General features: G+C 43.8%; 1 protein-coding gene across 4 annotated transcripts in view; it reads right to left on the bottom strand.

The window, feature by feature from the left end:
• Window positions 1–336: 336 nt before the first annotated feature.
• Gdnf (glial cell derived neurotrophic factor) overlaps window positions 337–14,580 on the bottom strand; it is a 25,893-nt gene continuing 11,649 nt past the window's right edge. For all 4 annotated transcript variants that reach the window (XM_021208609.1, XM_021208611.1, XM_029544182.1 and 1 more), the window contains exon 3: window positions 337–3,553. In XM_021208609.1, coding sequence (XP_021064268.1) covers window positions 3,069–3,553 — 485 coding nt within the window. In that variant the 3' untranslated portion in view covers window positions 337–3,068. The remainder of the gene's footprint in view (window positions 3,554–14,580) is intronic.

Raw genomic sequence — 14,580 nt, 5'->3', positions numbered from 1 at the left:
CCATGTCTTTTTCCAAACAAAATCTTAGTTCCTCAAGGCCAAAGATGTATTTATTTATTTATTGACACTTTTGGATCACCAGTGCTCTGAATGGTACCTGGCACAAGGTAGGCACACCATAAATGTTTGTTGAATGAATAAGTAAAGAACAACTTTACAAGCCTTATCCCACCTGAGTAGTGATTGGTCCTGAGAAATTGGCGAGTATGGTCATTGACCAACCATGGTACTGTATGGTGGTGAAGGGCACAGTTCTCGATCAATATCTGATGCCTGCCCGGCCAAGGCATACTTCTCTGGCTCTTGAGGAAATACATACAAAAGCACAGAAAGCAATAGAAATGAGCTTTTATTTGTAAAAAGTTACAAAATGATATTGTACAAAAATAAAGTCTGTAGAGAACTTTGGTTGTATAACACAAACGACCGAGACATCAGAGAGGTCAGAACTTCCAAAGAAGTGTGCTCCTTACTGGGGCAGATGCTGATCACAACAGTAAAGAACCATCGCAAACTTTACCCTGCTGCGGACTGGGTGGGGCAGCCTGCTCCCATTAGAACCTGCTCAAGATGCTGAGCTCTCCAGAGATTCCCCCAAGAGCTAGAGGCTGTGTCTGGACCTGGGCGCATCAGCTACCACACCTGTCAGGATTCTCTGGAGTGAACAGAGGGTCCGGAACGACATCTGAAATGTGATGGGCAGCTGAGCTTGTCACCATCTTGAGCAGGAGAAGGTGAGAGAGCAACACATACGTAACTCCACTTCCCAGTCCTGCACAGGGTGTGGAACCATACGAAACTTGGGTCTTTAGGGCCACGGAAAGGGGAAAGGGATGCCTAGTAACTTCTACCTCTTGGTTACTTTGAAAATTTGACATGACTATTTGAGAGAGGCCAATTAATTGGTCATTTATTATTTTAGATCTATCTGTTCTACTCTGGGCGGGGGGGGGGATAGCAGCCACAAAGATACATTAACTTCTACGTAAAAATTCCATTTATGAAATCTGTAACAAGCTCTAACATAGGACTCAAGGCATGACCTGCTTGTCGGCTGCCAGACAGGTACATTATGGGGTGCAGGGAGAGGTGCCATTCCCACCCTCTGCTTCTTCCTTCCAAACAATGAGGGAGGGCCTCATCTTTGTTCTATGGCCAGTCAGATGTTTCTTCCTGTCCATCTTTCTCCTTGGACTCCATTGGGTTTGAGGGGGTAGCATAAGTCGAGCCCAGGTGACAACTGAGCCCTGGCAAAGGACAAGGCAGATGGCCTCTCTCTGCACGGTTCCCCATGTTCTCCTGTCTGTGTGACCTTAGGGAGGAAGCAGGTGGGCAAGGATGGAGGAAGAGGTACCACCCGGTGGGGTTAAACCCTGGCTACCTGTCAGGGGCCTTCATTTCACTTTTAGGTGACAATATGTTCAGGGCTTCCAAGGGGAGTTCAGCCTTCTGAATGTGTGTGGCTATGATATCGCCCATGATGAAGGGGGAAGAAGAGCTGAAATCAACTGGCAGAGGAGCTGGGGCCTCGCTGCTCAGACGGATGGAAGAGGAGATGCAAACAGATGGCAGTGCCACTGGTACTCCCAGTGAAGGGGTGGGGCTGAGATGCCCCTCCTGACCCTTTCCTTTAACAGATAGAAAGCAGGGGCTGGGTGTAACTCAGTTGGTACCTACAGTTGCCTGGCATGGATGAAGCCCTGAATTCTATACTTAGTCCTGCGGATACGGTGTGACTGATGTCTGCCATGCCAAGACCACAGGAAGTCAGAGGATCAGAAGGCCAAGGTCGCCCTTGACTAAGCAGTAAGTTCAAGGTCAGCCTAGGCTACAGGAGATCCTGTCTACAGAAAGAAGGGGGGTGGGGGGGGAAATGCTGAAATCTGTGGCAGTTAGTGAAGAACTGCCTTATAAAAGTAAGTGATTTTTGCCTAGCAAAAACCCTCTTATATTCTGAAGAGAATGGACCCTTGCTCTCAATGTTAGTATTTCCTTCTGTCACCTTTGTATTTTGTGAGCACATATACTTTGGCACCTTTGAAAAGAGGCTTTAATAAATAAGGGAAGAAAAGAGATATTCATTAGTGAATGGTAATAAATAACAATAACTTAAAATCTCAATAAATATCTTCTCTATATCTCTGTATTTGAAACAGATGCATTGCATCGAGTAGCTTCTCTGGTCACTGGTGACCATGCATGAACGGAGCTGTGTATGTAACGTCCGTCTCTGTAAACCAACAGGCCCCGGGGTCTCCCTGGCCGGGGCAGCTGGGGGCTTTTCCCAATGGCTCTCCTATGAGAATGCTGCGGAAAACCGCAACTTGCTTCCTGTTTCTGAGGGCACGGAGGAAATGCCTTCAGGTTTGTTTCTAAGTACGAGGACAGCCTTTTTCGGTTCCTAGCCAGCTTCTCCATACCCCGCACTCTGTGTCCAGAATCAACCACCAAGCGTCCCCCAAAATGCTGGATGTAAAAAAACCTCAGGTCCCGGTTTTCAAATTCAAAGGTTGTCATCTTTTTTTTTTTTTTCCGTCTCAGCCTTTGTCCTCCCCACCCCCTTTCCTTTCCAGAGTGTGAATCCATCGAGTGACAGGAAAATACATCTTTCTTATTTTCAGCAGTAAAATGAAGTGACAAGAGGTGACACGGGAATCGTCACATTCCCCTGGCGTCTTCAGACACGTGAAAACGAACCACAGGAGATACACTGGCTTGGTTCTTTGCGTGCATCCACAACTCGGACCACCATGGTGACCATGGACTGTATCAGATAAACACTGGCAACAGCTAAGCAAGGACACCAGCCCTGAGCTTCTGGTGACATCAGCTGCCACCCTGTAGTGCTCAGATAGCTATTCTTACTCGTATCCAGTTTTCGGTAGCTGGGTCTTCTTCCACCAGGCTCCCACGATGGCTGCCTTCTTCCTTTGTTTCCTCTTCTTCTGCCTCTGCCTCTGCCATCTTGGTCCTTATCTTCCGCTCTGGGCAAACATTTCCTGGGAACCTTGGTCCCTTTCTTCGCACTGTAGCAGGAATGCAATACACAGCAGTCTCTGGAGCCGGGGTCAGATACATCCACACCGTTTAGCGGAATGCTTTCTTAGAATATGGTAAACCAGGTTGTCATCTAAAAATGACAGGTCGTCGTCGAAGGCGACCGGCCTGCAACATGCCTGGCCTACTTTGTCACTTGTTAGCCTTCTACTTCGAGACAGGTTTTTAAGTATTTTGTCATACATTGTCTCAGCCGATTCACAGGAACCGCTGCAATATCGAAAGATCAGTTCCTCCTTGGTTTCGTAGCCCAAACCCAAGTCAGTGACATTTAAGTGTATCGCAGTTAAGACGCACCCCCGATTTTTGCCCCTCTGGCCTCTGCGACCTTTCCCTCTAGAATTCTCTGGGCTGGCAGCTGCAGCCTGACGATTCCTCTCTCTTCGAGGAAGCGCCGCCACTTGTTTATCTGGTGACCTTTTCAGTCTTTTAATGGTGGCTTGAATAAAATCCATGACGTCATCAAACTGGTCAGGATAATCTTCAGGCATATTGGCTGTCCAACAAAACAGAAATGTCAAGTGAGACAACAACGATCATTTCCGGCAGTCTTCTAAGTCATGGGAACTCGCTAGAATCCAACCCATGGCAAAATGGTTATTCATTGACAGACACTAAGTCTTCACAGTGGCCCTCTACAAGCAAAGGCTAAAATGTACCCTCTAACACTTTGCAAAATATGGCTGTCAAAAGAGAGGAGGTGTGTGGTAATGAAGACACAGTTCCCTGTGGGAAAGGAGTCTCTAAGAGTGAGTTGTTCATGTGAACATCTGACAGGTTTAGCACGTAGACACGTGGCTTCTAATGTCTTGTTTTATAGCCTTGGATACAGCTCTCACTTGGACATACTCTCAAATGCTCCCTGAAATGCAAGGACATTTAAGTGTATTGCGGTTAAGATGCACTTCCGTGCCTAGACACCTTGGTGCCCTGGTTTGGGGAGCCATGAAGATACTTGCATTTTATTAAGTTGCTGCAGGATTCTGGTGTATGTGGTTATCATGGCAAACTGAGAAACCAGCTCTCGGAGGCTGAGGAGATGTGATATCTCCTGGCTTTGCTACTTTTCTGTAAGTTTACCCTGACTCTACCTGGCTGAGCAGGATCAGATTCAAACAGCATATACAAAGAGCTCTAAAATCCAACTCTATTTTAAAACCCATCCCCACAAACAGAAAAGTCGATTGTATTTATATTTCACTGACATGAATGGCAAATGGCATGGTTCTAATGAAATGGTTGAATGATTTAAATATAAAGGAGAGGCTGTTGGGGACAGATGCAGTCCTGGGTTCAGGAATGAAGCCAGTCTATGTTACAGCTGACACAGGGCTCCCACTGTGTGGTTACAAACAGAACAAGAGCTGTGAGTTCTAGGGAGACCCCACAGAGGGAAGATGAACCAGGATGTTTGGGACCTCTGGGGAAGACAGACTTATAATCATGTGAGATTCTGAGTATTCCAGCATTTGTCTTGTATGGCTAACTAAGGGGAAAACAGCCACTGGGATGATTTAATACACACCAAAGGGAGGGGAAACCTAGCCTCCCCCCCCCCCACTCCTTTTTGAAATCAAGTATTAAGCTTTTATGGTCATTTCATGCCATTTCATGCAATTCAGTCATTTTGGGTTATATGTGCCTTAGAAAAATAAACTTCAAAAGGATTGTTAGAAAGAGTTAGTGGTTGGTTGGTTGATTGACTGGTTGGTTTTTGGCAAGCTCAGAAAGATTACATTGTGTCTATTCTACCTCAAATTACACTATCATAAACCTGACCCATTTAGTTGTTAAAATGCAGCAAGAATCTCTCTCTGTGTGTGTGTGTGTGTGTGTGTGTGTGTGTTGCTAGGCTACCTGCCTAGCTCAGCTACCAGATTTTACATACACATGCACCTTCAGTGTGATACGTGATAAAGAAAGACTGGAAACTGGGATCGAGGGTGCACTGTGTGTCGTGGTGTGCAAATTAGCATTGGGTGCTTAGTTCCTGTAAGTGATAAACTGCTTCAGAACTAACGTAATCTCCCCTTTATCTCTTGCCTAAAAACCTAACCTGGCCCCCAAACCATCTGCCTTACCTACCTTCACCTTTGTTTTGGAGATGTGTGTACATGTCTGTGTACACGTGTGAGCAAGTATAGGGTAAACATGAAATTCAGAAGTCAACACATGTGTCTTTCTCAGCGGCTTGCCATCTTATTTTTGGGACACACTGGAACTCACTAACTGGGCTTTGCTGTCTGGGCCAGCAAGACACAAGGATCCTCCCATCCCCCTCTTCCCTAGCACCAGGACTGCTGGTGTGTTGCTTGTCCTGGGGTTTATACGGGTACTGGGGATTGAACTCAAATACTCATGCTTCCACGGCACACACTACTGGCTGAGCATCTTCTCACTCCCCTCGCCTCTCTTCATTCTATTTTCTACTCAATGGTAAACTCTTAGACTCAGATCATGTCTTCTATGTGACCAGAATGCTCCAAAGCTTGTCAGTCCCCTTATCTAAGAGCCAAAGCCTAGACTGGCAGAAAGATTGTACCTGGCCTGGCTTCTGCCACGTCCCAGCCTTGGTTATCTTTGATCTTTTCTATTTCTCTGCGTTCTCACTTCCTGATGTGTTGCTGCCATATCGGGGTGGCTCATCCCTTGCTTTAGGAAGCTGTCTTTTACAAAGGACACCAAATTTAGTTTCTTGCCTCTGTCCAGGCTATGCCAGTAGTACCATGTAGATGGCCAACGTGACACACTTGGAGAAAAGGGACCTCAATTAGAAGAATTGCCTCCACCAGACTGACCTGTGGACATATTTGTGGGGTCTGTTCTTCCTTTCTTCCTTCCTTCCTTCCTTCCTTCCTTCCTTCCTTCCTTCCTTCCTTCCTTCCTTCCTTCCTCTTTCTTTCTTTCTTTCTTTCTTTCTNTCTTTCTTTCTTTCTTTCTTTCTTTCTTTCTTTCTTTCTTTCTTTCTTTCTTTCTTTCTCTTTCTCTCTTCTTTTCTTTCCTTCTTCTTTCCTTTCTTCCTTCTTCCTTCCTTTCTATTTCTTTCTTTCCTTCCTTCTTTCTTTACTTGTTTTCTTTCTTTATTCTTTTCTTTCTCCCTTCCTTCCTTCCCTCCTTCCTTCCCTCTCTCTCTTCCACCCATCCCTTCTTCCTTTCTTTTTGCTTTTTAATGTAGGAAGACACACCCTGTAAGTAGGAACTATCCCCAGACAGGTGGGCCTGAGCTATATAAGAAAGGAAGCTGAAGTTAAACCTGGAAGGAAACCAGGAAGTAGGGTTCCTGCGTGGTCTCTGCTTCAGTGTTTGCCTCTCGTTCCTGCTTTGCCTTCTCTAGGTGCTGGAACATAACCTAGTAGATGAAGTAAGCCGTTTCACCCCAGGATGCTTTCAGTCACAGCATTTATCACAGCAACAACGGGAAAGCCAACTATAATGTCACCCCTCCATGCTAATAACAAAACAAAAGAAGTGTCCCTAGGTGTGGCCAAGTGTCCTCAGGGCCTAAATCACTCAGATTAACAAGTACAGCTCAAACACAGGCCTCTGTGGGGCTGCTTCAGCCTGGACCATTGCTCTTCACAACACTCTATGCCTCTCCCACATCTCCTGTAAGTATGGCTTGCTATGTCCCTTGCTGACCCCTTTGTTGAGAATGCAATTCCTCTCAAGTCTCTAACCCCTCCCTCCATGCCCTACTCCCTCACCCCTATTGTGATCTCCTACATGCTAACACACACTGGTTTTGTTTGTCATTTCTTCTCTATGGTCTCTAGGAGGACGGCAATGAGAAGATACAGGAACTGTCTGTGTTTTCTGAGACAGGCTTTTGCCTCGTAGTCTGGGCTGGCACATTTGCTTTGTGCCCAGGCTGACCTTGAACTTGAGATCCACAGAGATGGGAACTAATTGATTGTAGACAAGTGCTTGGAGCAGGATTCTGAATCTGGAGGCCTTGATAATGGGATGGGGGTCATGTTTGGAGGGGGAAAGAAAATTAACTTTTCAAGATGATAGTATGGCTTCTGCGGGAAATTGCATCTTCATGAAATGAAAGGCTCTAAATTTTAAGTGTCTAAAAAAATTTTTTTTGGGGGGGGTGTTTGAGACAGGGTTTCTCTGTATAGCCCTGGCTGTTTTGGAACTCACTTTGTAGACCAGGCTGGCCTTGAATTCAGAAATCCTCCTGCCTCTGCCTCCCGAGTGCTGGGATTAAAGGTGTGCACCACCACACCTGGCCTAAAAATGTTTAGAGTCTAAAATAACCCTAATCTCAGGAATCAGTGGAGGCAGGAGCAGCATTGATATGTGAGGCCTGAGAGGTGGGGAAGCATTTCCACATTCTCCTGCTCCCCACAGCTTCAAATCCTAGGCAAAGGCCTCTCAGCCATGACTTCCTCAAGAGGGAGAAGGGACAGATTTCCAGAAGCTGGACCAGAAGGTACAGAGGTTCTCCACACACCTTGCCTGACTCCCATCTCCTCAGAACCACTTTTTCATAGCACTTCCCTCAGGGAGTTTTCTTAAAAAGACAATCGATCCTTAAATTGTTCTGCTTTAGTGTGGAAAATGACTTATTTTAAAAATGAACTGATTGTGCTTTAAAAAAAATTTTTTTTCAGAAAGAAATTGGTGAGAAAATAAGTGAATGTGTGTTTAATTATAAAAGCTATATTTTTCTCTTATATTTATAAAAAATGCTTATACAGAAATCCAAACTTCTAAAATAGATACCGTTGAAGTGATTAATTAAAATATAACATTGCTTTAATTTTTTAATAAAAAGATTCTGTTTAACAAAGGACTCACACTATGAGGTCTCAGGCTCAATTTAAAAATTCCTAAGTAGATGATTAACTTAGGAACCTGGGAAGGCGGAAAGTTAAGATTGATTACTAATCAACTGAAGATTAATCAAAAGTGAGGACAAACCGCAAAATGTGCAACAGAAGTTAAAAATAAAACATTGGCGTTACAAAAAAATTAAGTTTTCTGGCTTTAGAAACTCATGAATTTACATGTGACACAATTTGAACCAATCCCAGTGACATAATTTGGCTCTAACACCTTCAATCTTCTTAAAATTTTCCCTGTTTTCCAGACCTTGTACTGCACAGCTTTGTCATAGGGTGGGGCCAGCAGATACAGCATGGGATGCTGAATTAGGTTAGCATCTGGGATAAACACTGAATAATAATAATAATAATAGTAGTAGTAGTAGTAGTAGTAGTAGTAGTAGTAGTAGTAGTAAATCAAGAGTTCCAAATCTAGCATGGGGCAAATATTGTGATATTTAGGACATAGCTATATGTCATTATGAGACAGTTTAGTTTTAAATTCCCCTTGGCCTTTCCACAGAACCAGGGTAGAACCTTGGCTAAAAGGTTACATGTTCATCCTGAATCTGTCCCATAATAACCTGTTTCAATGCTACACCTTGGACAACCCCGAGAATAAACTCCAGTGTAACCTATGAACTTTGGGTGATTGTAGCAAACACCATCCACATGAGAGGAATTGATATTGATAAAAGAGGAGACTTGTCTATACGGAAGCAGAAGGTGTGTGGAGAACCTCTGTACCTTCCTGTGAATTTTGGTGTAATCTTTCTTAAAAGTACACACACACACACACACACACACACACACACACACCAGGCATGGAGGCACATGCCTTTAATTCCAGTCCTCTGTAGGCAGAGACAGGTTGAGTTCTGTGAGTTTGAGGCCAGCCTGGTCTACAAAGTGAGTTCCAGGCCAGCCATAGTGAAACCCTGTCTCAAAACACTACCGCCACCACACCGCCACCAAAACAAAAAAGGCTTTTCTGACCTTGGGACACACTGGTTCAGTGTGTTAAACTGAAGAGTATGTTGATGAGAAACCTCTCCTTTACATGGCTACTAAGATAGAATATTATTTAGTCACCAAGTTCAGGCTTTACAGGACTATTGAGCTGAAGGGTATTTTTCTTTCATAGTGTTAAAAAAAATGAACAAACAACATATATTTAGATGGAAAACATTACATATGTAAATTGTATGCTTAAGAATTAATAGTCAGAAATAAGGATAAAACATCATATTTTCAAACCATGAAAGAACTCAATTTCTAATTCCGGGTTTTTTGTTGTCACTGACTTTCACTGGCAAAGACAAGCTCACTTTATCATGCTTAGCATTTAAGGGCTATTAGTAGCCATATGACTCTGTAGAAGGGTGCTGGGCAAACCTCCCCAGCCTGTTCTTAAGAGTTCCACAGAAATTTCTAGCCTTGTCTAGGCAAGTAACACCACATCTTGAATTCAGGGACCCACAGTTGCTTTAATCTTCTAGGACTTCGCTGAGTTGAGGGGAGGGAAGAGGGGCTTGTGTTCATGTTATGTCCTATAGTATGGCCTACTGGCATAGCCCATTCTTATCCTATGAAGAGTTTACAGAATAACATCAGATATACAAAAATCCCTACTAATATTAACGTTACAGTAAAGTACTTGCAAAACCACAAACGAAGGCCACAATTTGAACAACCAATAAAAGCAAAATAAAATAAAAAGTCATGTAAGTAAATAAAACAACGAAAGCTTATTTCCTGATGCATGTGGGGACTATATTTTGGAAAATATGTCTGCTTGAAAGCTGAAGTTTTGAGATATCAAAATTCTCAGTTGTTTTAAGTCATCCTTCAGAGTGTAACCAAATATTTTGGCATTATTCGGTTTCAAATATTTTAACTCTGATGGTGTCCTTTGTATAAACAGTGTTATTTAAACAAATGAAACCTTGTACTGGGGCATGACTCTGGAAACAAATGGCTCACTGCAAAGGCTATGCCTCCCTTGATTATGGAGAAAAAATAGTAATGTCACCTTAACAACTAAGGACTGGGGTCATCACCATTTTGTAAAGCCAACTGAGTTTTTACCAGAACAGTAGTGACACCTCCGGACATTCCTTGTTACTAAGCTAAAACATTAACAAAAAACCAAACCAAACCAAACCAAACCAAAATTCAAGTGTTATCTTGGTTAAGATGGCTAAAATGTCAATTTTTTCTTTAAAACTGTAGTTCAGCTGTATGTTAACCAAAAGGTCACGTTTTTTTTTTTTTTAATTGGTAAATGTGTGTCCTCTTCATGCTGACAAGGCTGGCAATCTCAGCCAAACCTTTAGCTATCTCCTGCCTGTGTCTGAGAGGGAGGTAACAGAAGGCTGTCCACAACATATGGGCACGTGACTCCTTCCCACTTGGTGACGGGACTCAGAGACTGGCGGAGGGTTTCTGCAGTTACGGATGTTCCAGGAAACGGGGAGGGGCTGACTCTAGCACTGTAGTGCCTCTATGAAAGAAGAAAATTTCCAGGCCAAACAGACCTGCCAAGTCTGCTATGGAAGGCGCAGGGCACATTGTATGGGAGGACCTGCCTTCCTACAGCACCGCAAAGCCTCCAGCTTGTGTTCTGGGGCAGTAAGGACAAATATGCCGAGCTCACAAGGCCTAGCTGGCCATACAGTTCAGAAATATGGCAGAAGTCAGTGTCCGGAGGTAAGGAGTGCCTGATTTGAGGAATGAGAAGCTGGGTAATGTGTGCAAATACCCATAAGAGACCTCCATAGGCAAGGGACACAGAAACCCCTCAGGGAAGGAGGACTCTACCTGAAGTTCCTAACCTACCTCTACTGCAGGCAAAACCCACATCTCTATGTAGGCTTCGTCTGAGAAACAGAAATACACTCTTGCACACAGGCATAGGCTTTACTGTGTGATCTCACACACAAATGCTTATTTCTATGCAGACCTCAGCCTAGGGGTGTAACTTCTCAAGTAAGACTAAAGTCATTTTGCATCTTTCAGAAAGGCACAAGCCCCAATTTTTCTTCACTCATTTTGAAAGACAATTACAAGAAGTACACAGCTGTTATTACATTAAAAAACTTTTCACGTTACAATATTGTCTTAAGCAATGTCTTAAATAAAAGCTTCCTTGAAGCACGTAACGTTGTATCAAGGTGGAGAGGAGGCTTAAAGGCTCCCAGTGAGTGAGGGTGAAACCCGACAATATCACTGCCAGCAATGTACTATCCTAATATCCCTCTTTACCCTTGCTTCTATCCTGTTGTTGTTCCTTTTCACAATTCAGAGTTTGCATGACTTTGGGGAGCATTTTGTCATCTTTCTTGTCTCCTGAAGCAGCCCCTTTAGTGTAGAGATGATTCTACTACACTAAAGGCCTCTTCCGATGGCTGAAGAATGCTCACTTCGTAGCCACCGTTGTTGTAGATATGATTGTTAGTTTGGGATTAAACATCTCCGCACATCTTCTTACAGACTGAGAAGCCATGGCTAAGAGGAGACATATTTGCGTAAGACCAAGTGGATGGTAAGCATAAACGTGGCTGGTTTTGTGTCTAAGATAAGTGTAGGTCTTGTCCTGGATGCTGCCTTTTTTTGTTTCTAAGAAAAATTCTACTACCATGCTGCTTTTTAAGTCTGGTGGAAGAGGTTGATTAATACAGAAACAAGAGCAAGATATGCCAGTTTTAAGACTTGGAACAGGATGAGGAAAATACACCTGCCTCGGGAAAAATTCAGTACGAACTCAGGTACATTATGTAGATCTCCAAGTTAGGCCACCACGGGCCACAGAACAGAGAGCAATGAGTTTCTGAGAAGGAAAAAAAGCCATGCCTTTTGGGGGCACCTCTCTCCCATCTTCTTCTTATATATCACTCGGAGGCAGATCTGCCAATTCCCAAGTCACAACCGGAACGCCAGCAGCCAGCAGTGGGGGCAGATTCAGACAGAGAGGCCCCATGTCCGGAAGCTGCTTGCACTCAGTCTGGCACCAGCGACCAGGCTCTTACTGCAAAGCTGGAGAAGACAGAGCCTGAGATTCCAGGCCCAGGTCAGTCCCTGACCAGCGTGTGACCTTGGAAGAGTGGCTTAGCCATCCTGAGGTCAACCTGCTGTCTTGCGGGGCTCTCTAGCTCTCAAGCCCTAAGATGTGGGCAGTCTAAGCTTTGAGCTTTGGCTTGAAAGTGCAAGCAGGCATTGGCTTGCTGCCACCTATGCAGAGCAGCATCCAGCTTAGCTACCACAATCAGCCCCCATCCCCCTACACTGCGAAGCCCCACAGGAGGTGTTCTGGGGTCTAGAAGGCCTCTTCACTTTACCTTCTGGCTCAGTTGAACCTGTCTGCGAAATTCAAAATAAGCCTTGCTAATCTTCTCTTAAACCAAGTCACATCCCACCCCTTATCTGAAAAGACCCAGAAAGACATGTAGGATCCTGTATTTGTACCAGCGAGTGCCCTGGGTCCAGGCATTGTCAAACCCTTTCTGTCTGTAGAGGTAGAGTTAGCCCCATGGGCTTCTTAGAGGATGTACCAACCTGTTCTGTCAGTCTCTTATCACTTAAAAGTCAGATACTTTCTTAAAGCTTTCAACTTTATCCATGTGTTTTTGTGTGTCAGATCTGTTTGAGTCATTTCCAGCTCACTGCTTCAGTGAACCACTCATGGCAACTGCCACAAAAAATGGATGGGGTTGTGGGTGCTCCACAACTTGTCCTAGGCCTAGGAGGTTGTCCATCAACATCTTGTTCCTGCTTGCCTTTGGGGGACCTCTGAAATGTGTGCTAAGAGCGTAGAACCATGTTCAATGCTCCAAAGAGTTCTACATAGCTTTATCATTCATTGGGTACTGTTTAAAAGTCATTGTTTGATCGCATACTTGAGAGAGGGGGGGGGAGAGGGAGGGGGAGGGAGAATATGTTTGTGTGTCCTCCTTTATCTTAGTACCATCCTTTCTTTCTGATTTTGGGCACAGAATAGATCATCCAAATGAGAGCTATTCTTGGTTAAGTCATAAGGGGTTCAATAGCATCTATTTTTCCTGAAACAATCCAGCTGAGACAAGCCACAAAGGCATTCAAGCCTTTCCAGAGTGACTGGCGCTCTTTTCTCATGACCGACGGTGACTCTGGCTTATTTAAAGAGTTTTCTGAACAGTAAAAACACCAGTGTTTTGTTGTAGTTGTTTTAAAGGATTTCTGGATACTCTCAAGTCAGAAGAAAAAGACGAACCAGAATGTATGCCACTTCAGAATATAGGAGAAGAGTGCAGAGTATATTTTAAAAGCCACCTTGCCCACCTATAGGCTATTTTACTAAGATCTGCATCTACTTTGACCAGTATGGCACATACTTATTAGTGATACAAATTTTGAGCTTTTAGTCTACAATGCAACTAAGAAAATGTAATAATAACTGTACATGAATACAAGTAGCCAAAAAACAAAAACAAAAACAAAAAACAAAACAAAAACAAAAAACAAAAGCCCACTTAGGGAACAGTATATTCATTTCATTATTCTTATTCCACTTGCTCTGATTTCTATGTATGAGGCTCATACTTTTATTATAGTTGTAATAATGGTTCCCTGTGGAGGAATGACCACTCTCTGCTTTTAAGTCAGGGAAATACCCACCAGGGTGCCCATTTGTTAGCTAATCCACGAACACCTGGTGTGAGCTAAAAGCACTCAACAGCTATCAATTAATACCCCACACTAATGAGCACACACCATGAACTCTGTTTAAAAAAAAAACAAAAAACAAAAGACAAACCACCACCACCAACAACAAAAAAAAAAAAAAAAAAAAAAAAAAAAAAAAAACCCACAACGACTTAACAAGGGTTGGGGGAGGAATTACCCAGTAAAATTAATTTGGCAAAAAAGTCACTAGGAAAAACAATCCTTTGTGGCATTATCAGAGGCAGGTGGCACTGGGGACTTAGGGAGGGGCTTCTGAGGAACTTGGTGGGAAGTCTCTACTTTCTCCATCTTGCAAAGTACTATTCTAATCCCAAGGGGCCACAGGACCTTAAAAGCATCTTGAGCCACTGGATCTTCTGGGGTGTGGGTGTGGAGGTGGACAAGAGAGGCAAGAAGTGAATAAGAGTAACTCTGAGGGCCTTAAGCACTCGGATGAGAACAACAAGGAGAGACTCAGAGGAGACAGCAGACAAGTAAAGAGGGGGAAGAAAAAGCTCTTGATCATCTGCATTTATTTGCTCTAGTTCAGCAGTTCTCAACCTGTGGATCTCGACCCCTTTGGGGGTGAAACAACCCTTTCACAGGGGTCACCTGAGACCATTGGAAGATACAGCTATTTACATCAACATTTCTAACAGTCGCCAAATTACAGTTACCAAGTAGCAACAGAAATAATTTTATGGTTGGGGGTTAGCATAGCATAAGGAACTGGATTAAAGGGTCACAGAGTTAGGAAGTTGACAACCACTGCTCTAGTTGGATATGAGGAAGGAGTTCCTAGCCTGTGAATGAGCTCACAGAAACCTTTAAGACTTCAGAGAGCCAGGCACAAGCCTCACTCAGAGATAAACACATTTGCAAAACCTCAGTGCTGGATTTCTCCTTCCTTCCTTCCTTCCTTCCTTCCTTCCTTCCTTCCTTCCTTCCTTCCTTCCTTCCTTCCTTCCTTCCTTCCTTCCCTCCCTCCCTC

The sequence above is a fragment of the Mus pahari genome, chromosome 11 (genome assembly GCF_900095145.1).
Source record: "Mus pahari chromosome 11, PAHARI_EIJ_v1.1, whole genome shotgun sequence".
Taxonomy (NCBI): Eukaryota; Metazoa; Chordata; class Mammalia; order Rodentia; family Muridae; genus Mus; species Mus pahari.
This window is presented reverse-complemented; position numbering and strand designations above follow the sequence as displayed.